Consider the following 25,266-nt stretch of genomic DNA (forward strand, 5'->3'; position numbering starts at 1 on the left):
TGTTTGTTTTTTTTACCAGTGCGGTTAAAAACATGAAAAAGAGTTTGGTGTGGGCAGGTCTGTTTCTGTTCAACAGAACTTTTGACTTTTAGTGAAATAGAAATAAATGAATTCGTAAAATATACAGATTCACAGAAACATGTGGGTAAATCCTGTGTTTTCTGTCTTCTCAGGTGATTCAGATGACATCACTTTCATTACTGCCACCACCCCATAATATACTCTTATCTGTCCAGGGGTGTTGATCTTTTATTATGAAAATCACACTTACAATGATTATGTCAAGCTACAAATTCAGGTGTTGCTTTGTTGCCTGGTAAGAGTTCAATTAAATTGAATTAATTAAGTGAATGTGAATTCATTTTAATAATGAATGAATTATTGAATATTAAGAGGTCATTAATGGTTTTCTGTGGATTCAGTTTTATGGGTCAAACAAACTCCACTGTGAAAGTGACATCTGAATTTGAGCCTAACAGACCTGAATTATTAATAGTTACATAATAAATGTGATGGTTGAAAATGGTTTGGGGAAGTTAATGAAATCAAAAATTCAGCTCTGTCCAGTCGGTGAACATCATCAGTCTGGATCCAGTAGTTTCTTCTCATTCACAGAGGAGGATGTTTACAAAAACACGTTTATATTTACACATTAACATGATGTTCCCTTAAGTCATCACGTGAACATGTCTGTGGGCCAATCACTTAAAAGCCGCCTGTGATTTTTCGTCCTGTAAACATCTGAGTGGTTAATTCAGTAATTCTGGACTCTGAAGGACTAATGTCGGATCAGTCTGATTGGATCCACCTGCTGCTGCTGCTGATATAAAACCAGGTCATCAGAGACAGGCCTGCTTCAGACCAGGTGAGACTAAAGGTAAGTTGACTCTACCGAGCCCCAGTTGGTTTTTGTCTCTGTCAGTCGTCCGGACTGAACCCTGACCCTGCTAAGACTGTTTTTTCTGACTTGGTGATCCGCCTGGAAGACAAACGTCTCTGAGTCTGAACTGAAACCTCTTCCCTCTGCAGCCTCAGGCATCATGTCGGCTGTCAAATCCGGATCGTCTCTGCGGAGTCTGCTTCTGACCCCGGAGCGGATCCCGCACTTCCTCATCCCATCCCGCAGTCCGCTCCTCACCCTCTCCCCGCGGCCATACCGGCGCTCCCTGGATCGGACCAGACTGCTGTCTGACCATGATGAGGACAGTCCAGGAGGGAGTCCCCCCGAGGTCCCACTCAGCCCCGCGGCCTCCCCTCGGTTCCTGCTCCGCCTGCCGCCGCGGATCAAAGCTCCCCGCCGCGCTGCAGCGGCAGAGGATGCGAATGCGGACACAGACCTGACGACGCGCGCGGCAATGTCTCTGCCGCACGTGGAGAAGGTGACCACGCCCTATGGCTTCCGCGCTGTGCTGGCCGCAAGTCCGTGCACGCACCGGCGGGAGTCCATGTTTCACCGGAACAAACCAGTGACCGTGGCGGTCACAGACAACGAACTGCAGGATCCGGGTCTGAGGGACCCGTCAGACCCACCTCCCCTTCCCAGCAGGTCCCGGATCTGTCTGCCGCCCATTAAAGCTCTGGGTCTGCAGGTGATGAGGGAGCTGAAGAGACCTGCAGCCTCTCTGAAGGCTCTGAGTCCCAGAGCCAGGAAGACCCGCTGACATCGCATGAATGTAATCACACCTGGCAGGTGGACCAGACTGTCAGTGCAGCAGGTCTGGTCACTGGGTTCATAGATTTTAATGAAATGTTTGAAATAAATTATTTTTATCGAATCTTCGTGTGCTAAATGACTGAATCATCCTAAGCAACATGTGGCGGTTTCTATGGTAACTGCAGACTCGCCTTCATGATACAAACTGTTCAAAATATCAGTTGAGCTGTGACCTTGTGGACAGGGGTGCTGTCTGTTCCCGCCTGAGACTGCAGCAGCTGAGCCGCAGGTCTGAGTGTTCTCTGCAGACTGGTGGTTCTGATGAAGAGGGACAGACTGGGGTCTGGGGGACTCTGGACTATAATCTGACGACTTCACTGACAAGCTGCAGAGTCGTTGGTAAACACTTCCTGTTTCAGAGTCATCACTGGTTTCAAACGTTTGCACTGTGGACTTGTTTGCTAATTAAAAGTGAAAATGTGTTTAACATCAGGTTACCAAAAGAACTGAAGTAACAGCTGATAATAAAGTTCTGTGAACAAAACAAACATTTATCAAAGTGACTATCTTCAGGGAACATGGTACAACGGTTCGCTATATTATTACATCAAAAGGAAAAGTCGAAGATGCATGATATTTTTGTTTTAATATAAAAGTTCGGAGATGTATCTTGGTATTTTCATTCTCTTGTATAACTTCTTTGCCAAAAAATGTTTTTCAAAACATGCTTTAACCACATAAAAGAAGAGACAGCACTTGTCTTCTGTATAGGGAATATATTTAGTAATGAAGTTTATCACGTGACCTGTGTCTGACTTTTACATAACAGATGAGGTAAATAGCAGGCCAAGGCACACATTACTAGTTTTCACAGGGCATCATCATCGTTCTTCCTGGAGTGACTTTGTGACTGCTTTTTTGTGTTGTTGTGATGTCAGTGTCACACTGCAGGAGTCCACCTTACATCTCAGGAGTTGCATTTCATTTTCAAGTTTTGTCTTCATTGATTTAATCGCACCGTCATGTCGCTGCTCCCGCTGGAGTCACAGTTACGTCGTGACGCACACCCGGAAATGTAGTTTTTTGACGTCAGAAGCGTCTGATCGTTGTGGCGGGTAAGTGAGTCTGTGTTGTATCAAAGCGTTTACGTTAAACCGTTTTAAAGTGACCGTTACCGGATCGTTAGCGTGAGTCGGACCGGATAGAGACCGGGTCTTCAAGCTAACGTTAGCGGCTATCAGACGTGGAGAGTGTTAGCATATTAGCTGTTAGCATGTTAGCGGCGGAGGACAGCGATTAGAGAGACCCCTGATACCGGACTGTAGACACCGGCACTGCACCTCAAAGTAGGTTCAACATATCCAGGATCTTTTAGTTATCTAACTTCACTTAACCGGATCTAAACAGCTCGGTGAATCAACTCTGATTTACCTTAGCACGTTCACATAAAGGGGTGGAGTTTGCAGCCTGTGACCAATCACAGACAGGTATCCTGACAACGGAGCAACATGTTTTGCAATAGAAGGAACTATAATATTAGACAAGATAAAGATGTTAAACACGTGACCCAGGATAAAAGCAACAGCTGGTAAAACATTGACTGAATGAGTTAATATCACTGCTGATCATTAGAGCTAACTGTAATCACGTCTGTATTTCATTAAATTAGGCTTAACTTTAATGTCCTATTACAGACTTCAGTGCAGTCATTAAATTTCTCCTGTAGGATGATGTCACACAAAAGGCCCTCCTACATAGGGGTCCACTCCCGCTGTGGAGGGGCCCTGTGCAGTAGTGAGGGCCACTCATATAAACATCATCAGGGACAAAGATGTCTGAACTCGGACCTCCTCACAGACCCATACATTATCCGCACACTGAGCTTCACAGGATCTTCTACAAATGGTGATGTAATTTTCCAAGAGCAGTGATTGCTCAGTAGGCAGAATTTTTATACATGTTGATCTGTTTCAACATAAGTTCAGCATGTTACCGTGGCGATGTACTAAGTAAGAAGTGGCCTTGCAAACCCAGCGTTAAACCTGAAATTACCTCACTAACCTCAAGTCTTGCTTCGTAGTACAGAGCTCAGGCTTCGTTTCCTCATAGTTCTAAAATAATTTATTGATTAGCAGAATCGATGATTGACAGTTGAAGTAAGATGAAGGTGGTTGATGCTCAGTTTCTCTGCTTTGGTTTCTTTGAACTGAATCTCCACAGTGGACGTTTGGACTCATTTTTAATCATTGTCTTTAATCAGTCATCCTCATGGAGACAAAAATAATGTGATTATTTATCCATCGATCAACTGATCGATTGATCAACTAATGGTTTTATCGATAGATAGATAGATAGATAGATAGATAGATAGATAGATAGATAGCAGGACATTCCCATGAATCAGTGTTCCTGTCAGCAAAACCTGTCTGGATCTGAGATCAGAAGAGGTCTGACACAGAAACTCAGGGAGATATTTATCAGTTATTGATCAGTGTATGACCTCATGTGTCTGCAGAGGTCAGAGGTCATGGTTCTGCACAATGAACCCGGTCCGCAAACGTCTGAGGCTCAGCCCGTCCACACCACAACCTGCTGCCCCCTCCTCCACCTGGAGCCTTCGGCTGCCTCCATCCAGTTCTCAGCTCCTTTCCCATGATGCATTGCTACTGCCCCCACCCCCAATTCCTGCAGGAGGTGGAGCTGAGGAGGAGGAGGAAGGTTACCTGCTGGTGGAGGAAGATACCACCGACTCCAGCCTGATCATCACCATGGGTAACACACACACACACACAGAAGAAGAAATGTTACTGAGTCTGAACCTCATGAAGTGCATCTTCCATTTGGCATTAACTAAAGTTATTGTTATAGTTTCAGCTCAGATTTGGGATCAGCTGAAATCCTAATTAATGTTGACAACATGTAGCTCCAACCTGAGAAAGATCTGAAATATTGATTATTGGGGAATTGTGTGGCGTAGTGGTCTAAGCAGGCGCCCCATATGTAGAGGCTACAGTCCTCGCTTCAGTTGGCCCCGGTTCAAGTCCTGCATCTGACAGCCTTTGCTGCATGTCATTCCCCCTCTCTCTGCCTCCCCATTTCCTGTCTCTCTACTGTCTACTGTACTAAGCCCAAGAAAATTAAATTAAATTGATCTGATGACTCTGCTGTGCTTAATGAACTGCAATCAGTTGATCATTTCTCTGGAGAAATGTCTCCACTCTGAACTACAAAAACTGGTGGTCGTAGAGAGATGGTACAGAGACTTTGGCACAATCCTGTGTAACCTACATACTGAAGCTTCACATTAATTAACATGATATGATCAAGGTCCAGTAAGAGATTTGTTGTTGTTGAGTGTCAGAACAAATCCAGGAACCAGATCCAGAATGGAATCAGTGACCTGAACAGAGTCCTGAAGGTTCACATTATATGTGTGTGTTTTTCAGAGGACAGTCAGGTGGAGGTGAAGGCAGCGAGGAGGAGAGCAGTGAGGAAAAGGAGAGGAAAACTGACTGAGGAGGAAGAGGAGCAGAGGGGCGGAGCCTCAGAGAGTGACGAAGATGAGGAAGAAGAGGAGGAAGCGGCAGCTGAGGTGGAGATTGACAGACAGCTGGACCAATCACTAGAGACCAAGTCCAAACAACACAACCTGACCACAGTGAATGTCAGAAACATCATCCACGTGAGTTCACCTGAACACACTTAACAGACCTGAACATACCTGAACACACCTGACAACATACCTGTATACACCTGAACACACTGGAAGTAGTCCAGTTTCGTGCTGATCTCACTCCAGCGGCAGGTTCTTCATGTGATGCTGTCGTCACCATTTCATTTTTTGTCAAAAATCTTTTTATTTTGTAAGATTTTAAAAGTAAACTTTAAAACAGTTATAAACATTTGAACTAATTTAAACTTTTTGTTCAAATTTGAAAAAAAAAAATTTTGTTTAAATACAGTTTGTCTGTGTACTTGACTGTCTGAGGGTCAGTGTTGTTGTTGAATGAGCTTCACACAAACATAATAAATAAAAAAATCTTCATTAAGTTAAAGAACAACTGAAAAAATATTGTTAGCTAAATGTTGTAGAAGTAAATCTGACCTCTGACCTACAGGAAGTGATTACTAACGAACATGTGGTGGCCATGATGAAAGCTGCCATCAACGAGACCGAGGCCGTCCCTCCATTTGTGAGTCTGTCTGTCTGTCGTCCAATCAGAACGCAGGGTTGGAGTCTGTTAACATTTTCATTCCTCAAAATGTCTTCATTGATCTGTTTCCACTGATCAGTTTTTTTTCGTTTGTTAAGGAGCCGAAAATGACTCGATCCAAGTTTAAAGAAGTTGTGGAGAAAGGAGTGGTGAGACACAAGATCTGTTTAACATCTGTATAACATCTGTTTAATGTTTGTATCAGTCTGAACACTGAATAATAAAGTTCTCCATAGACAGACGATGATGTTCTTGATGTTCTTGTGTTACCTGTCAGGTGATTCCAGCCTGGAACATCTCTCCCATCAAGAAAACCAGTGATGTTAACAAGGTGAAGGTCAAAGTCAAACATCCCCATGTTTTTTTATTTTATAGTGTAAAGTCTCACACAAACTTTCTTAAACATTAACATTTAAACATCAAATCAATGTTTTTTTTAACACTTGAAGCTAATGTTTGAATATTTAAAAATTTATATTTTGTTAAAACCATTTTTCAACCAGTTCAGCATAATTTTTTTAAATTTTAAGGCAACTCATTTAAAAACCTTAAAAAACATGCATGACTATGCATTAAAAAAAAATACTTTCAAATAGATTGAACAGATTAAACTGATTTGAAACATTTTCAAACGTTTTAGGGAACAGGTGAAACTGAAGAGTAAAGTTCTGTGTAGAACATCAGGAACTTTCACAGCTCCAGTTGTTTGTTTGTCTTCAGGCTCCTCAGTTTGTGGACATCCCTCTGGCTGAAGAAGACTCCTCTGATGAAGAGTATCGTCCTGATGAGGAAGAGGAGGATGAGACAGCTGAAGATGTAAGACTCTGTTCTGATTGCTGCAGTGCTGTTTCATACTTATGATTGCTTATTGGTTTGTGTTGAGGTATTGATGCCTGATGATTGATTATTGGTATCGGTGTGTGTGTAGACATTTCAGGAGAGCGACATGGAGAGCACAGCTTCGTCTCCCAGAGGGAGTCGACTGGTCAGAGTGGAGGAGGACAGCTGCAGCCCCTGGCAGGTACAACTATAGAATTACTGCACCAACACTGTTCCCGCTGAGTGGAGTTTTTACATTCACATTATATACTACACTATACTATACTACACTATACTACACTACAGTATACTATCTTATACTATACTACACTATACTATACTATACTACACTACACTATACTATACTACACTATCCTATACTATACTATACTACACTATCCTATACTATACTATACTATACTATCCTATACTATACTATACTACACTATCCTATACTATACTGCACTATACTATGCTACACTTTACTACATTATACGACACTACACTATCCTATACTATACTACACTATCCTATACTACACTATCCTATACTATACTATACTATACTATCCTATACTATCCTATACTATACTATACTATACTACACTATCCTATACTATACTATACTATCCTATACTATACTATACTATCCTATACTATACTACACTATCCTATACTATACTGCACTATACTATGCTACACTTTACTACATTATACTACACTACACTATCCTATACTATACTACACTATACTATACTATACTATACTATACTACACTACACTATACTATACTACACTATCCTATAATATACTATACTACACTATACTATACTATACTATACTATACTATACTACACTACACTATACTATACTATACTATACTATACTACACTATCCTATACTATACTACACTATACTATACTACACTACACTATACTTTACTGTACTATAGTATACTATACTATACTACACTACACTATACTATCCTATACTATACTACATTATACTACACTACACTATCCTATACTATACTATCCTATACTATACTACACTATACTATACTACATTATACTACACTACACTATACTATACTATACTATACTATCCTATACTATACTACACTATACTATACTATACTATACTATACTATACTATACTATACTATACTGTACTACACTGATATGTGGCCAAATGACAGCATAATATACAGGAAACCCTAAAGACCCTCTCCCTCCTTCAGATTTCTCGGAGCCGATCCAGGAATTTGAGGCCGGTGTCTGTCTCAATGGGACCCCCCCCACCTCCCAAAGCTCTGCCTCCCAAAGCAGTGACTGACAGCACCTTTCTGGAGAAACTTCATGCTGTGGAGGAGGAGCTGGCGGTGTGTATGGAGCCCTTCCAGGTAAGAAACACTTGAAAACACACTGTTAGTTAATACAGAACAGATTCAAACATCACAGTAGGTATGAGGAGTTCAGAGAGACGTCGCTGATTAAATATATTTCTAGTCAAAAGAAACACATGACAGTTAGTTTACTGGCTTACACACAATATACTAAATGTATCTTGTGTTTAGAATACATGAAGACATTAAATAGGACTAAAACCTTTCATGTTTTCTTTTCTAATGTCTTGGGGTAGTGGTGCACTTCAGCCTCTTGTGGCCAAAATGAGTATTACAACAACAAACAACTTGGCTTTAAGGACTTTTTCACATATGAAAAAAAGAGAAAAAAAACATGATCACAAAAAAATATTTTCATTGCCACCAGCAAATATTTATTTAAAGAATTATCAAAACACAGGATGTCATGACACATACAGCCTCTGTCTTTCTCTAAAATCTGTCAAATTAAAAAAATGATAAATAGTGGTTGCAGCTCTATATTATCTAATATTCATAGAGATTTAAGATTCCTGTTGTGTATATATATACATATCAAACATAACTCAGTCAATGTGTGTGACTCACTAATGGACTAACTAAATAAACAAATAAAAAAACTGTTTCTCTCTCAGCCTCTGTCGGAGTCGGGGGAGGAGGTGGGTCTGATGGCGTACCGGACTCGGTCCAAGCGTCCTCTACGTGACGTCCCGCTGGGCCGGCTGGAGGCGGAGCTCCGAGCTCCTGACATCACACCTGATATGTATGATTCCAGCTCTACCCACGAGGACAGGGAATGGACTGATTGGCTGAGAGGCCTAATGACCTCCGAAATGGACAACGAAGGTGAGGACGTGTGTGTGTGTGTGTGTGTGTGTGTGTGTGTGTGTGTGTGTGTGTGTGTGTGTGTGTGTGTGTGTGTGTGTGTGTGTGTGTGTGTGTGTGTGTGTGTGTGTGTGTGTGCGTGTGCGTGCGCGCGTGTGTGCGCGTGTGTGTGTGTGTGCTTCTCTGTATGACTGTATGTCTCTTTCTCTCAGAGGAGTGTGATGATGAAGATGATCCAGAGTATAACTTCCTGGCCGACACTGATGAACCTGACCTTGAGGATTACCGTGACGACAAGGCTGTCCGCATCACCAGTCAGTACACACACACACACACACACACACACACACACACACACACACACACACACACACACACACACACACACGGGTAGGAGGAGAGAAGTGTAAGAGGGAACATGAGGCCTGTAGCGAGAGCGTCAGTATGAACCAGGTATGTGACGTGGATCAGGAGAGTCAGGAGCCGTAGACCTGAGGAAAGGTGAATCTTCTTCACTCGGTTTGATCTAGATGTGTCACATGACGACTGAAGGTTGTCTCTATGACGACTGGTACAAACTTTTCTCTTCAGGGTAATGAGTTGATTTCCATGTCGTACAAAATGAAACAAGTTTCTTAATGTTTGTGTGTCTCTGCTGATGTTGTTGTGTTTGTCGTCCAGAGAAGGAGGTGAACGAGCTGATGGAGGAGCTGTTTGAGACGGTGAGTCACACTGAGCACTGTCTGACTTAACACAGTCACATGACCACATGTTGCCCACTAAAAGTGTGTTTGTTTATGTGTGTGTGTGTGTGTGTGTGTGTGTGTCAGTTGAAAGAAGACCTTGCAGGACAGGAAGTGGATGATGAAGGCCATGAGGAAGAGGAGGAGCCACAGGAAGAAACACACACTGTTCAGACACACGCTCCTCCAGAGCAGCACAGCCCGTATGTAACACAATACACACGAACACACACACACACACACACACACACACACACACACACACACACACAGTGACTCTATGTGTGTATTTCACAGAGAGCTGGGTGATGATGACTCGGAGGGACCAATCACAGAGCTACGTACAGTGAAGCAGCAGCTGGCTCTGATCAGGAGGAGACAGCAGACACACACAATGTGTAACACACACTCACTGTATGCTGAGCCATACACACTGAAGCTGGACAGACAGCAGAAGATCAGACTGCAGCAGCAGCTACAACAGGTAAACACACACACACACACACATATGCACCCAGGTCACACAGTACACACCTGTTGTGTGACTACACATCAGCTGACATTAATACTGACACAAATAGTGTGTGTGGGTCAGCAAGAGTGCTGCCTTTGGTCAGTGGTCAGTCTTCATAGGTCAGGTCCCTTTGGTTCCTCAGTGCCAAGACCTGGGACCAGGGGGATCCAGATTGTCTTGTATGTCCTGTTGTGTTGCTGTAGGTCTCAGGTGTCTGATCCAGGATGAGTCTGTGTCAGTCTAAGATCAGGTGTTCAGTGTGACATGTGCATGTAACATGTGTGTTGAGGTTGATGTGTGTGTCTCTCAGCATGTCCAGCTGCTGACTCAGATTCACCTGCTGACTTCACCTGTGGCCAAACTGCAGAGTGAGGCTGAGACGACCAGACAGTTCCTGGTAACACACACACACCCACACACACACACACACACACACACACAGTTTGATAAACACATAATTAAATGTGTAATCATTTGATAATAACTCCAAACCCCCCACCCTCCCTCAGTTCGAGCTGGATGTGCTGGCTCAGCGATCAGAGTTGCTCATGTCTTCAGCTCGTCCTGGTTTCTGCAGCGTCTTCAGATCCTCCAACCTGCAGGGGGCGCTGCAGCTGCTGGAGGAGCTGCGACACACTCCCATCAGCTACCAACCACAACACCACCCACCTGATGCCAGAGGACACAGTGAGTCTATGATTTTAATTTAATTAGTTAAATATACCATAATAATGAGCCTTTAAAATTTGAATGTTACTGCCGTGTAAATGTAGTGATCCGCCTGTTAACAAAACTGTAATGACTCTGAATGTGTCTGAACAACTAGCAGGAGAACCTCAGAGTGAGCGTCCATGCTAAGTGGCTAATGTTAGCCTACTGACATGTTTTTGATGATAAGTCATGTTTGATGTTGATGAGTGACAGGTGGGTGTTTGCCTGCAGAGTTTACATGTCACCTTCTTGGTGTCGTCATTCAGCGTCCAGATCGACTCTTTGATTTCCTGCCGACACACTGGTGGTGATGACTGTAACACACTGTGTTTACAGGTTGATTTCATATGTGAGGTTTTTTTTTTGCTCAGAGTTGCTGTAAGGCAGGAGTTGTTGGAGTCCTCACATGTGTTATTTGTACATCTCCATGTCCTATTTATTATTTTATCACTAAATATGTCCACTTAGTTGAACCATGACTGTCTAATAACCGCAGGAACCATCTGTCACTGACTGACCGATGTCGCCACTTCCTTTTGATTTAGTTTTCCTGTGAATAACCGACCAATCAAAACTTGGTGGACTACTAAGGGGCGGTACTAAAAATGATATTGTCATTCAGGACTTAAGGAAATCTGTATCTTCACCAGGACTCCAACAACAGAGAATTCAAATGTTTCACCAATGAAAGTGAAGTGAACTCATTTTATAGCAGCTTCATGTGTGAAATGAATCAGCTGGTAACAGCTGGTGCAAACACTGAGGTGTGTCCATTGTGTGTCTCTATAAATCCAGTGCGGTGTTACCCTGTGATGCCGGCTGAACTGGCCTGGCTCTTTGCCACTCGTCCAGTCTTCCTCTACCCAGAGCTGCTGCCCTGTGCCAGCCTGGACCCGGCTCTGTACTGCCCCCGCAGGTCGGCTGCTTTCACTGCAGCTGAGGACTGGTAAACACGCATAGGGAAACACACTAACACCTCAGACCACTGTTTGACATTCTGTTGTGATTGTGTTTAACTGTGGGTGTTTCTCTGTGTGTTTGCTTCTGTGTGTGTTTCTGTGTTTCTGTGTGTGTGCTCCCAGCCTCCTGGTTCTGGGTCTCAGGAACATGGAGGGGTCATGTGACCCGACTAAGCTGGTGTCTCAGTTCCTGCTGAGGAAGACTCTGGTCCAGGTCCGACGAAGAATCCTGCAGTGCTGCAGACCTGGTTTCCCTGACAACGTTGTCAAGGTAACACAGCAATGTCATAGTCAAACAGCTGATTTCAAATCTCTGTCAGATTCGTTTTCACCTGGTACATACCTCTGTAGGTGTTCAGGTATCAGCGGGTGCTATGGCCGATGCCGGTGGCCTGTCGTCCTGTTCATCCAGCAGAGCGACGCCCCCCGGTGGAGAGAGAGGAGAGCATCATGCCTCTGTGGCTGGTGGTAGGTGATGGTAGACGTCAGGAATACACTTCATGTAATTTTAATATACATATATATTAACATATGTAAGGTTTGGATCATGTGCCTGGTTGTTATCAAAGGTTCAGCAGCTCAGTGAAAAACCTTTAGTGGTTCAAAGGTCAGAGGTCAACTGACCAAGGTAAATAAAAAGTTCAGCCCACCAGAAACTGATTCCTCCTGTAGATGTGATAGAAAACAGGTCTTCATCAGGGATGAAGAACCTGCTGAACACTTCCTCCAGGTTGATGACCTGTCCCTGTTTGTACAAACAGTGTCACTACACCCTCTGATCATCAGAACACTGTACTGCAGGAAGTATACTGTACTGTATACTGCTGTCAGAATGGAGTCAAGTCTGTTATAATCAGGTTTACATGTTTTAAAAATACTCAGCATCATATTTTCAACTAAATAAAATTATCTCCCCCCAACCACCCCCACCCCGCCACACCCACACACACACACACACACACACACACACACACACACACACACACACACAGAGGAGTCTTCCTGTCATCCACCCGACCATTAAACACTATAACACTCCACTTGGCTCCGCTCCGAAGACCCCACCCCCGTGCAGGGGGGTTCGAACCCGTCAGAGTCACCTGACCTTCCTCCGCTCCGCCTCCGACACCTACAGCTTCCCCCCCGGGACACGATATCCCCCCTGCCTCCCTGAAAACCTTGACTTCAGGCGCATTGGCTTTGTCCTGCTGCAGAAGCCCCTCCCCCCTCCTCCTGCTTACTCCTCCCCCCTACCTGACGGACAGGTGGACCTCTCCTCCTCCCGCTCACCTCCTTCTCCTCACAAACCCTGCTGCCCCCGAGCTCTCAGTCCTCCACGAGTCCTCCTCCACCGACTCCTCCTGACCAGGACTGACACCCCCACCGACATTATCACCTCCTCCACTGTCTCCATGAAAACCACAGAGCAAATCAGATGCCACTATCAGACCCTTGCTGGCCTGAGGAAGATGAGGAAGAAGAGGTCATCTTCTTCACCTCCTGAAAAAGAGAAACGCACCTCGAATGGAGGCGGAGTGAGGAGTGATGAAGAGGCACTGACTCCTCCTCCTGAAGGCCCTGGCTCCTCTAAGGTGGAAGTGGACAATGATGTCATCAGGATTAATGAGGAGGAGAGAAAGGAAGAGGAGGAGGAGGAAGAGGAGAGCGAGGTCCTCCTGGCCCTGTCGGAATCATCGTCCAGCTCTGCAGGAAGTGTCGCCCATGATGACGACCTGGCTGACCATGTAGAGGCGGAGTCAGAGAGTGACCAGGAAGTGACACTGGCGCCATTGAGAGCAGCAGCCGAAGAAGAAGGTGATGATGATGATGATGATGATGGAGAGACGTCTTCAGATGAATCCAGAGTGTCAGTCCTCGAACCTCAGGTCCGTCCCAGTATCTCACACACAGTGAGAATGTGTGTGTGTGTTTGTTTGTATGTGAGTGTTAGTGTTTTCAGTTGTTTACAACGTGGACGTTTGAAAGTGAAGATCTGACAGAGAATAGATATAAAGACATAAAGACATTCAATCAATCAACCCTGATCTGATCAGTAAACTGAATATGTTCATGTGTCGTTTGAAGATTCCACCTTGTGAAACTAAATCAATATTTTATTGACAAAATGATTAATTGATTGATTAATGAAATAATCAGCAGATTAATTGATAATAAATCACTTTTACAAAAACTTTGGATGTGCAGGAGAAGCTGGCATCAGAAGGAAGTGAGGAAGAAGAGGAGGATGAAGATCAGAGGGAGGTGGAGGACGTGGTGTTTGCTCAGGACTATCTCCACAGAGTAAGAACAACAACTGTGACTGTCTCTGTCAGTGTAAAAATTAGATAGATAGATAGATAGATAGATAGATAGATAGATAGATAGATAGATAGATAGATAGATAGATAGATAGATAGATTATTTCAGGTAGTTCCTGATTGGTCCAGAGAACTGATGATGTGTTCCTGTCACTGTTATCATCATCATGTTTTGGTTTGTACTTCCTGTTTTCTGTGCAGATGTGTGAAGTGGTGCAGGCGTCTCCGGGCCTCTCTGAGCAGCTGCTGCAGGTGTTGGATCAATTTTCATCAACGGGGCCCCTTGGGACTTCTGGGGCCCCAGAGCTTCTGTATGACAGACTGAGCTGTGTGCTGCAGCCCTGGCCTCAGCTGCTCAGAGACTTTGCTGCCTTCCTGAACCGAGGACAGGCCCGTCGCTGTGGACTGGTGAGTGACATCACTCTGACACCACTCAGGTTCAACCTGAACCTGTGTGAACTCTCTTCCTCTGTTGTATTTCTCTGCCAGTTGTTGGAGCAACAGATGTTTGAACGCAGCCGACGGTTCCTACGGCAACTGGGGCGAAGCCTGGGAGAAAGCTCATCCCTCTACCAACAGGTGGTGTCAGTACTGCAGGGAAGCCCCACCCCCCCACGTGAGGACATGGAAAAGGTAGATGATGACCATTGACAGCCTCACAAATCAGCTGATCATTACTTTTAATATATGTAGGTTTTTGCTATTGCTACATGGCTAACATTAGCATTAATAGCTGTTTACTTACCAGTCTAGAAGAAACATTGTGAGTTCAGCATCAAACTTCATTCCTTTACTCACAAAGAGCTGTCTCCAGAGGTGGAAAGAAGCATCAACGTTAACTCTTGTTACTATCACATCTTTTATTCTACTGAAGTTAGCATGTTAAACAGCTAGCTTTCTGTTACTGAGTCGATGTAGCGTCCAGTCTGTCCAGAAGTAGCTGCTCAGAGGACGCATTATAACCTCTTGTAAGGTAAACACAACAATGGCTGAAGCTCTCGGTGAGATTGAACAGCTGTTAATGCTAACATCAGCTATGTAGCAATAGCTTACAAATAGCTCCATTAAAATAGAATCCAGACAAAGTTTGTTAACTTCAAACTCCAACAGGTTTGATTAATAGATTCAGGTCTTTATGTGAAACTCAGATTAAATGATAAAAGTTTAAATCATTCTTTTTTTTCCTAGTTTGTCTGACTCTGTTTTCTTTTCTCAGATCGTGTCTCTCCTCAAACAGCATCCTGACCTGCAGGAGTGTTTCCAGCAGCTTCATGCCCACTCATGGCCCACAGGAACCAGTCCAGAGACCACAAAGGCGGACTTAGTTTTCCAGAACTGTGACAGAAACAAGAAGGGAGTCAACAATCAGATGTCTGGAGAGAGTGAGACAGGAAGTGACAGAGAGGAAGAGAAACAACCAGTTTGTGCTAAAAACATCTCGATGAGCTCCACCGGAGAAAAGGTCGTCGTTTGGACCCGGTCAGAACAAACACACAGACACACGCAGATGATCAGGTCACTAATGTTTACCTGACAGGGTCTGAGCTGATTTTTAATGAGGTGCAACAGGTTTTGACATAGCCTTCATCAGAGGAAGAGGAGGCTCAGCTGACAGCCAGTACCATAGTGTCAGGGCTTATGTCCGCACACATCATAAAAACATCAAAGATAAATCATAACAATATTATATTTATAACAACATTACAGAGACATTATAGAAAACATCACATTATAAAACATGAAAACCACATAAACCATCATGTTTTGTTTCAGGGAGGCAGACCGTGCCATCCTGACTGCCTGTCAGCAGAGAGGAGCCAACAGGAAAACATTCAGACAGGTGTCCGCCCACCTGGGAAACAAAACCACCCAACAGGTGAGAGGGGGTTGGGCTTCACTGTCCAAGGGCAGAGCTGTGGAGGATTTTCAGAGTAATAGTCACTTTGTCTCTGTTTCCTCCAGGTGAGTCTTCGTTTCCATGACCTGATGAATCTTTTCCAGTCTGCATCCCAAAAGTCCACTTCCTGTTCCTCTGAGGGCCAGCCAATCAACAGACAGGAGGCAGCCCCTGACTAATCGCTGGACCTGTCACAGACGAGTCTGCAACCAACCACAGAGTTGACTTCGGAGTTAAGAGTCTAATCCAGATCTGCTGCTTTGGGACACAATTCATTAAAGTCTCCTGAAGTTCAGCAGAAAAGACCCCAGAACTGGTTTAAACTCTTCAGTCAAGTCACCATCCTCGAATCAGATCTGTTGATTTTAGCATTCATCAGAATTATTCTAAAACACAAAGGAACCTGACTGATTCTAATTCTGAGTGGTTGATGGTTCCACACTGACTGTTTGTAGAACATGCTCTTCAGGGGGTTCCAGAGTTTGAAGCAAATTCTTTTCAGTTCAAAGATTCTTTAACTGATATTTCAAAATAACTGAAAGGTTTAATACAGTTCTCAAGATGTGACTCTAGAGATGTGTTCTGGCTTCAAAAATCTCACTCTAGAACAGATTTGTTTCAGAGTCGGAACAATTCCAGAGTGGTGGGGACAAATTTTAGATTACATTAATCACTTTGAATTCTTCAGGATGTTCTACAGTTTTCATTTTAGAGCTTGTTCGGAATGATCCTAGAGTTCTTCATACAGCGGCAATGTTTACATCAGCTGTTCTACACTTCACTGAGTGCTGCTAGAACATATTAGTCTTTCTAAAGTTCTTCAGAGGGTTCAGGAGTTTTCACAAACTTGATTGATTTCAGTTTGAGGAATGTGACCCTTGAACTCTAGGTGTCTAGAACCAGAATTGTCTGTGTTCAGATTTGTTCTCCTGAAGTCACTCAGAACGTCTCTGATCCAGTTAACCCAGGACTGGGTGTTCTGATTGTTTCACACTTCCTGAAGGTTTCAGTTGTGGAATTTATCCAGAACGTTTCTTCTGCAGTTTGTTTCTCTGTCTGTTGGAGCATTGAAGGAACGTCATTACAGAACACACTCTGTATGAAAATGAATCAGAGTCCATAGTTCAGTTCAGGCTGCTCACAAATGTTTTATTTATATTTATTATTTATTTTTAATTTATCTGCTCTGACTTCATCAAGACTTTGCCTTTTGTGGGTGTGTCAGGTAGGAGAGTCTCAGTGACTCAGTGAGGTCAAACGTCTCCAAAACAAGGAGGAAACACTACAGTGAAGATTTGCAGCGTGAACCAGTCACATGACACAGGTGTGAATGAGGTTCAGCGTGTTCTGGTCACAACTCAGACTCAGTATATATGAAGCCCTGTCCACACTCTGTCTTACAGACTTTTTTTCTAAGTCTTCCTAAAATGCTTCAAGCACTGAAAAGTAACCCTGCAGCTTCTGAATCTTTTTTTAATATATATTTTTGAGTCTTCCCAAGATGCATCAGGGTTAACCTACCTGATCACTCCCATGATTCCAAGCGGCCTTACATATGTTAGTGAAGGATGTCCCGATGTTCTGTGAAGGTTTTGTCAAAAATGTTTGTGTATTCATATTGAATACAACTGAATGAAGGTCACACTGTTTTTCAATAAAAACATTTTTTATGTTTTTCAAACTGATTTGTCTATTTTCATTCATAATCAGATCAATTGATGACTGAGGTTTCCTCTTTCGTCCAGTTTAAAACCTTATACAATGTCTGTCACGAACATTTCTCCCACTTTTAAATAACGTGTATGTGTAATTTAAAAACTGTTGTCAAAAATTGTGGGATAACTTTTTCAAAAGGAGGCAGCCATTAATCACAGTATCCTCTTAGGAGTTCATTAAAAACTCCGTGCATGGGCAGTGGTGGATGCGTTGTGTTTGACAGGTCATTGGACCAATGAGACGATTACATCACATCACCGCTAACCACAACGCAGCTGTTCGGTATTTTCTCTGTAGGTCCCGCCCTTCCACTGACAGGTGGACAGCGAGAGCAGAGATTAGTCAAGTTAGCTTCATTTAGACATGTTAATACCGGATATAAACTGATCTGATATTCAGAATAAAAGTACTACATAGTGGGTTAGAATAGGTTCATTTAGTGTGTCGGGTGTATGGAGAAGCTATACATTATGATGTGTTCGAGTTTGTCTTTAAATGTGTATTACTGTTTCTTTTTTAGACTTTGAAATATCCCTGCTCAATGTCTGGTACCAATAATGATTTTAGTTTGAAAGTCCTCACCGGAAACGTAAGTGCTTTAGTCTACCTTAACCCTCAGTGTGATGAAGAGGGTCTTTCTCGGTCTGTAACGGTCACCATCTCCGTCATATTTTTTTTATTTTACGTCTGGAATCATTCATCTTTTCCCACCATTATGGCGGCCGCTGTCCGCCTCCTTCCCGTCGTCACGTTGGCGCTGATGTCCTGTTTACCCGCCGCGTTGTCCTCGCGCAGAGACGTGCTCGAGCTCGGTGACGCGGACTTCGACTACCTGGCAACGGAACACGAGACCATGCTGGTGAAATTCTACGCTCCGTGGTAACGGAGGGCATATTAGCATTAGCATCTTTAGCTCAGAAAATACGGTTTTAATGCATTTCTGTTGTGAAGTAGAGAATGGCGGACTGATAAACTGCTGTGTTAACCTGTCCTCCTTCATCCCTCTATCCATCCTCCTCTGCCGTTCACCACTTCTCACTCTTTCATCCCTCTTTCATCCCTCTGACCTCCACTCTTCTCCTTCCATTTATTTCTCTTTCTAATTCTTTTCATCATCACTTTATCTCCATATTTACATCCTTCCCTCCTTGATTACCTCTTTCCTCATTTGTAACCTGTTCTACTTCCATGCATCCTTCCCTCCTCCATTTTTTCATCTCCATTCCCTCTTCTATCCTCACCCCTTTTTTTCTTTCGTTTTATTTCATCTCCCACCATGCCTCCTCCTCCCCTTCTCCCCTTTTCTATTTCACTTCTTCATCTCCCCTCCTTCTTTCTCCCCTCTCCTACACTTCTTCATCACCTTCAATTTTTCCTTCCACTTCAATTGCTATATCTCCTTCCTCCCCATTTCCCATTCTTCTCCTCTTCCTATCTTTAATCTGCCCCCGACCATTTCTTCATTTTATTCCCTCTCTTGTCTTCATCTCTCCTCTTCCTCTCAGGTGTGGTCACTGTAAGAAATTGGCTCCAGAATTTGAGAAAGCAGCGACCAGACTGAAGGGAACTGTCCAGTTAGCAAAGGTAACATTAAGCACATGCTAACACTGTCAGTTAAATGAGAAGAGTTGGACTTTCAAGAGAAACAATGATTCTGTGAATCAGATTGAAACTGGTCTAAAAAAGTTGAGTTGCTGGTTTCCTTTCTCTCCTCACATCTGTTTCACCTTCTCGCCTCACCTATCTGTGTCACCTGTGTCTCCTCACCTGTGTTTTTCACCTGCCTGTCACCTGTCTCTCTTCACCTATCTGTGTCACCTGTCTCTCCTCACCTGTTTCAGGTGGACTGTACAGCTCATTCAGAGACCTGTGGTCGTTTTGGGGTCTCCGGTTATCCCACTCTTAAGATTTTTAGGAGTGGAAGAGACTCTGCCCCCTACGACGGACCTCGCACAGCAGGTAACAAAAATAAGACACACACACTAATAAGATAAATACACAAACAGAATTTGACACTGTGTAAATGTGTGTTCAGACGGAATCTATCACTACATGAAGAAGCAAACGGGTCCAGACTCAGTTCACCTGAAGACAGAGGAAGACCTCCAGACCTTCATTAACCACTATGATGCCAGTATCATAGGTGAGACAACATGATGTTCTGTTACTTTACGTCATGTTACATTACATGACTTTATGTTAACTGTGTAACATGATGTGGCCCAACCTGTGTTCCTGCGAACCAGGTGTGTTTTCAGGTGCAGACAGCTCTCATCTGTCAGAGTTTCTGAAAGCTGCAGGTCTGCTCAGAGAACAGTTCAGATTTGCTCACACCACTGACCTGAAGCTGGGGGAGGGGCACGGAGTTCACTCTGAGTGAGTTTGAAATGATTCTCTTACTTGTTACTTGCTGAGGGTCACCTCAGTCCACACAGGCTTTTGGCCGCATCCCATGGCCTTCTTCAGCAGGTGGAACTTGTTCAGCTAACTTTGGTCAGTTTTTCAACAGGCCCTGTACTTGAATCAAGTTCCATACCTTTGTCACATGACAGGTTATATAAGTTACACCTGCTGAAGAAGGCAAAGGGATTCAGCTGAATGCTCCAGGAATAGCAAGTAAGTGTACCTTGAGTTGAGAATGTTTTTATTACAGTATGCGTTCTCCTTGTGACATGTTCCTCTATGTCACGTTCCTTTACGTCACATTCCTTTACAACACGTTCTTTTAAGTCCCGTTCCTTAACGACACCTTCCTTTACAAAACATTCCTTTACGTCATGTTCCTTTACGACGCTTTCCTTTACGACACTTTCCTTTACACTAGTTCCTGTACGACATTCCTTTGTCACGTTCCTCTGTGTTGTGTGACTTTGAGTCCCTGAGGTCTAAAAGAACCTCCACTCTGGTGTAATATTTAGAGAAATACCTGCTTCTTGATTTATCTTTATCCAGAGGTCAGAAAACAGTGACAGTCAGTGACTCAGAGTTCAAAGGTCATCTCTCACCTGTCCTGTAGGAGTGTGTTGTTGTTCAGACCTCCCAGACTGACCAACAAGTTTGAGGACAGCGTCGTGGTCTTCAGAGATTACCTGACCATCGGATCCCTGAGACGCTTCATCAGAGACCACATGTGAGTTTCCTCATTCACCTCAGTACAGCAGCATCTGATGGAAGTCAGTCTACCCATCTGTTTACCTGTCTCTACTTACTTGTCTCTACCTTTTCGGTGTCCTGTCTGTTTACCTGTTCCTACCTGTTTCTTCCTGTCTGTAGTTATGGTCTGTGTCCTCACATGACTCTGGAGAACAGGGATCGTCTGAGAGTTCGTGACCTGCTGACAGCGTACTATGACCTTGACTACCATCACAACACCAGAGGGTCCAACTACTGGAGGAACAGGTAACACACATACAGGTAATAGACACATACAACCTCTATTACCTGAGGACAGGGCAGTTTAAGCCCCTCCCCTGTGTTTTATTGCCAGGGTAATGAAGGTGGCGGCAAAATACACTGGGCGAGGCTTGACTTTCTCAGTAGCCAATAAGAAGGACTTCCTGTCTGAGCTGGAGGAAGACTTCGGGTTGGGTACGTCAGACGGAGGAGAGCTGCCATTCGTCACGATCCGGACCAAACTGGGCCACAAGTACACAATGAGAGAGGAGTTCACGTATGTAACCAGGCTGAACTGGGCTAAAGTTGAATGTGCCTTAACATATTTGTTAATGTGTCTGAACACATGAAATATTTAAAACATATCTGTGCCACTCTGCTCACCTTTGAGACCTCGTACATGCTGAGCTGAGGTAATGTGTGTGTTTCAGGAGGGACGGTCAGTCCTTGGAGAGATTTTTGGACGATTACTTCACAGGTCGACTCAAACGTTACGTCAAGTCTGAACCTGTACCTGAGAGAAACTCAGCTGCTGTCAAGGTGAGACCAGACTGAGAGACGGTTTCATGTTTTTGAGCCTGTCCTGCCTTAATCCAGTCAGGTCCAGTAGAAATCAGATTGTGCAGAGTGTGACCTCTGACCTCCTCCCTGTGACCTCTGACCTCTCTGGTTCTGTACTGCAGCTAGTTGTTGCTGAGACCTTCGATGACGTCGTTAATGATCCAAATAAAGACGTTCTGATACAGTTTTACTCTCCATCCTGTCCACACTGCAAGAAACTGGAGCCGGTCTACATAGAGCTGGCTGACACGGTACGTACGTACATACATCATCATCAACAGCAGCAGCAGCAGCATCATCAGCATCATCAGCAGCAGCATCAGTTAGTGAACATGCCTTTTCAAGGGCTGTAAGACCACATTATCCATCAGCCCTGATTCATGATCAGCTGATTTACCTTGAAGTCAGACCCGGTGCTGCTGTGGATTGTTGCTGTAGTGACACATTAAAAATCAAAGAAAGTTTGTTAAAGTTTTAGTTTTGTCTTTGAGCACAGAAGCTCCTTCTCATTGTTTTCTTGTACTTGCTCTTTTCTGTGGCCAGGCTAACATCAGGCTAACATCAGGTCAGCTAGGTTATCACAATGGTTCAGATAATGTTGTGTTATAGTTTGTGAGGTGACTGTGTTTGTGTTGTACTTTGGTCGCCCTCTAGTCCAGGGCTCAGTCCTGGTCTTAAAGTAAATTTTGAAACTCCCTCCCTCTCTCTCTGCCTCTCAGCTTTTTTCTGATTCAGACATTGTCATCGCCAAGATGAATGCCGTTGATAACGATGTCCCGTTGGGCTACGATGTTCAAGGGTGAGCAGAGTTTTTATTTGCTTTTTTATCTTTACACAAATAAAACAAATACAACATCAGAACACACAACCACACAGAGGAGGTCACATTTCACAGAACTGTTATTAAACTCTTGTACAATGATTTACATTGTTGCCAGAAACAATCATACATGTGACGATGTCTTTATATTTATAGTTAATCCATTTTCAGTTAACTCTTCTGTCAGTCTTAGAGAATAAGTCACTTTCTGTTCTGTGTATCCAGCTGTAAGCAGAATCTTCAGCAGCTCTGTAGTTCTGTTTCCCAGCTATAAAATTAATCACTTGTATATCCTGAGTTCACTGTCAACATGACTCCAGCAGATGTGTATGGTTGACTCTGTGTGGCCTCCAGGTGATTGTTGCCTCAGCAGCTGGTTGTTTTTTGTATCAGGTGTAATAAAGAGCTGAATCAGGTTTTTCAAATTAAATTCTCTTCATGTATGTGAATTTGTGGATGTTGTCTATAGTGTTACACGCATGATGTCATTCTTCTTTTTCCACAGAAGTTTTATATAAAAAGTAGTTTAAACCAGATTTTTAAATGATGATCAAGGTCAGCAATAATTCTCACTGTTTTTTTTAATGATGAGCAGTGACGTTATAATACGAGAGGTTATAATGTGTCCTCTGAGCAGCTACGTCTTCAGGACAGACTAGAGGCTACAGTGACTGTATCTGAAAGCTAGCTTGTTAGCATGCTAACTTCAGTAGAAGAAAAGAAGTGATAGAAATAGAAACAAAATGAGTTAACATTGGTGTTTCTTTCCACCTCTGGAGACAGCTGTTGGTGAGTAAAGGAATGAGGTTTGATGCTGAACTAGCAGCAGCTGATAATGCTAACGTTGACTATATAGCAATAGCAAAAACTTACATATAGCTCCTTTACACCAGGACTCATGTGAACCATCAAATCAAAGACTCAGATCTTGTTTTTTTTTTTAACCTCCCTTGGTCTCTGTCTTCAGGTTTCCAACCATTTACTTTGCTCCAGTGGGTAAAAAGGACGAGCCCATACGATACGAGGTAATGCACAACTCCTGTGTATCAAAAGCTTTATTCTAACTCTGGCCTCGCGGGGTCAGCTGATCAGGTGACATCTTCTCTCTGTTCTCAGGGGGGTCGAGAGCTCAAAGACTTACTGAAGTTCCTGAAGCGCGAGGCGAGTCACAGTCTGGTCTTCAGCGGGTCAAAGGACGAACTCTGACACATCCATTGTCCACCAATCAGGTCTGATTACAGGGACTCAACCAACTGGTTTCCATGACAGTGAACATGCAGGGGGAGGACGAAAAAGGAGTCCTGATCCTGGCTGATCCTGAATCTGGACCTGATCCAGAGACAGTCAGTGATGAAAGGACAGCTGCTGGTTTAACCAGATACCCCAGATACCACAAAAAACCTGTCCATCATGATGAATTTGCCATCACATGACATCATCAGACTGTGTGCTGTCATGTGACTGTCAGCTGATTAATTTTGAAGTTATTTATTAGTTTTGTTTATTTATTTCTGGGGTCATGTGGGACAGAGGGCACGGTCAGTGCTCACCCATGGTGACTTTTTTGGTGATTCCTAAAGGGCATTCTGGGAAACGTAGTGAATAGGTGATTGAGCACAACTGATACTGGATGTGTGAGGCCGATACTGTAAAAAACAAAAACAGCTGTGATTAAATGACATAAAATAAGTCAGAATTTGGCAAATTTCAATATCACAACATAAATAAATAATAAGATGCAATGAGTTCACACAACAAAACGTTTGGTTTTAAATGTTAGTTCATGAATTACAGATTAGGTGGTTTTTTAAAGTACCAACTCTTCTCCTGTTGCCTTCAGATTAGAATAAGAATAACTGACATTTTAGCCATTGATTAATCTTCAGATTGATTTTAATCAATTCGTTTTTTCAAAGGTGACGTCTTAAAATGTTTTTATTGTGTCTGAAACCCAAAGATCTTCAGTTACTGAGACAGAAAACATGAGACACTGATGGTGGAGGTTTGTGTCACAAATGGTTCAGATTATTTCTCCGTCATCAAAATCATTATCTGACAGGCTAATTGACAGTTTCACCTCACTGTTGGTTAAAACTCAAACCTCTGGCTGCAGCTGGGGAATCATAAACAGATAATCAAGCTGGTCGTCGATCGATTCGTTAAATCACCTGCTGACACTTTTCAGATGCATACATGTGAAAACTTTGTTGCTCAGGTTGTTGTCACACTCCTGTTTGTAAAGTCTAAGGCTTCTGAGTTCAAATAAAACACAGAAGAGGAGATTTTATCTTACTGTATAATTTCATTTCAAAATAAAACCTTACAGATATTTTCCTGTCGTGGTTCTGATCAATGATGAATATTTATTTTGATTTTATGCACAAAAGCAGTGGAACTTTTTTGTTAATCTCATCATCTGTGGATTTTATATTTGTTTCTGAATGATAGACTTTTATTTATTTTTTAGACGTATATGAAGCCTCTTTGTTTACTGATGCAAACATGTATTCTGAGCCTTATGACTGTCAGAAGAAATTATTTACTGTTTACACTGAAGAGGAGCTGAGAAAATTTAATAAAGATTAATTGACTGATAGACTCTGCTGTTTACTTCACTATCACCACATGAAATTTGACCTCAGCCAGACTAATAATTAATACAGAGGTGAAATCATAAAAATCATCAAATAAAAAATGATGTAAAAAACTTTGCACAGTTTTGAATACAGTTTTGTGTGT

The 25,266-nt window shown here is 43.1% G+C and overlaps 3 protein-coding genes across 6 annotated transcripts; all 3 read left to right on the forward strand.

Annotated features, from left to right (window-relative positions):
* Window positions 1–660: 660 nt before the first annotated feature.
* LOC130184380 (C2 calcium-dependent domain-containing protein 4C-like) lies at window positions 661–2,191 on the forward strand. Of its 2 annotated transcripts, none has more exons than XM_056400358.1 (2): window positions 661–877; window positions 1,030–2,191. In XM_056400358.1, the coding sequence occupies exon 2, from the start codon at window positions 1,041–1,043 to the stop codon at window positions 1,659–1,661; it is 621 nt and encodes a 206-aa protein (XP_056256333.1). In that variant the 5' UTR covers window positions 661–877; window positions 1,030–1,040; the 3' UTR covers window positions 1,662–2,191. The 2 variants fall into 2 exon arrangements, with proteins under 2 accessions (XP_056256333.1, XP_056256334.1); XM_056400359.1 differs by having other exon boundaries at window positions 661–865.
* Window positions 2,192–2,624: 433 nt separating this feature from the next.
* On the forward strand, window positions 2,625–17,718 carry gon4la (gon-4 like a). Of its 3 annotated transcripts, none has more exons than XM_056400296.1 (26): window positions 2,625–2,769; window positions 4,170–4,426; window positions 5,101–5,336; window positions 5,773–5,847; window positions 5,967–6,017; window positions 6,146–6,199; window positions 6,589–6,684; window positions 6,797–6,889; window positions 7,927–8,088; window positions 8,706–8,916; window positions 9,108–9,209; window positions 9,577–9,617; window positions 9,726–9,841; window positions 9,936–10,122; window positions 10,463–10,549; window positions 10,662–10,839; window positions 11,659–11,809; window positions 11,946–12,093; window positions 12,174–12,290; window positions 12,815–13,708; window positions 14,028–14,123; window positions 14,342–14,548; window positions 14,630–14,773; window positions 15,357–15,619; window positions 15,914–16,016; window positions 16,103–17,718. In XM_056400296.1, the coding sequence occupies exons 2-26, from the start codon at window positions 4,195–4,197 to the stop codon at window positions 16,214–16,216; spliced, it is 4,158 nt and encodes a 1,385-aa protein (XP_056256271.1). In that variant the 5' UTR covers window positions 2,625–2,769; window positions 4,170–4,194; the 3' UTR covers window positions 16,217–17,718. The 3 variants fall into 3 exon arrangements, with proteins under 3 accessions (XP_056256271.1, XP_056256272.1, XP_056256273.1); XM_056400297.1 differs by lacking the exon at window positions 2,625–2,769 and adding an exon at window positions 2,786–3,000; XM_056400298.1 differs by lacking the exon at window positions 2,625–2,769 and adding an exon at window positions 3,175–3,242.
* A 516-nt stretch (window positions 17,719–18,234) lies between these two features.
* pdia8 (protein disulfide isomerase family A, member 8) lies at window positions 18,235–25,123 on the forward strand. The gene is made up of 13 exons (XM_056400326.1): window positions 18,235–18,632; window positions 19,259–19,337; window positions 19,595–19,712; window positions 19,789–19,896; window positions 20,000–20,129; window positions 20,770–20,883; window positions 21,027–21,152; window positions 21,241–21,423; window positions 21,578–21,686; window positions 21,830–21,958; window positions 22,427–22,506; window positions 23,495–23,552; window positions 23,644–25,123. Exons 1-13 carry the CDS (start codon window positions 18,295–18,297, stop codon window positions 23,731–23,733), a joined length of 1,662 nt encoding a protein of 553 aa, XP_056256301.1. The 5' UTR covers window positions 18,235–18,294; the 3' UTR covers window positions 23,734–25,123.
* The last annotated feature ends 143 nt before the right edge of the window (window positions 25,124–25,266 follow it).

This window comes from Seriola aureovittata, chromosome 16 (assembly GCF_021018895.1).
Source record: "Seriola aureovittata isolate HTS-2021-v1 ecotype China chromosome 16, ASM2101889v1, whole genome shotgun sequence".
In the NCBI taxonomy this organism is placed as follows: Eukaryota; Metazoa; Chordata; class Actinopteri; order Carangiformes; family Carangidae; genus Seriola; species Seriola aureovittata.

Bases quoted from the DNA above. Each gene is read 5' to 3' on its own strand.
- gon4la (XM_056400296.1), top strand. From the start codon at position 4,195: ATGAACCCGGTCCGCAAACGTCTGAGGCTCAGCCCGTCCACACCACAA. The intron at 8,917-9,107 runs GTGAGGACGTGT...TCTTTCTCTCAG, and splicing joins CTCCGAAATGGACAACGAAG to AGGAGTGTGATGATGAAGAT. The intron at 12,094-12,173 runs GTAACACAGCAA...ATACCTCTGTAG, and splicing joins TCCCTGACAACGTTGTCAAG to GTGTTCAGGTATCAGCGGGT.
- LOC130184380 (XM_056400358.1), top strand. From the start codon at position 1,041: ATGTCGGCTGTCAAATCCGGATCGTCTCTGCGGAGTCTGCTTCTGACC.
- pdia8 (XM_056400326.1), top strand. From the start codon at position 18,295: ATGTCTGGTACCAATAATGATTTTAGTTTGAAAGTCCTCACCGGAAAC. The intron at 18,633-19,258 runs GTAACGGAGGGC...TCTTCCTCTCAG, and splicing joins GTGAAATTCTACGCTCCGTG to GTGTGGTCACTGTAAGAAAT. The intron at 19,897-19,999 runs GTGAGACAACAT...CCTGCGAACCAG, and splicing joins CTATGATGCCAGTATCATAG to GTGTGTTTTCAGGTGCAGAC.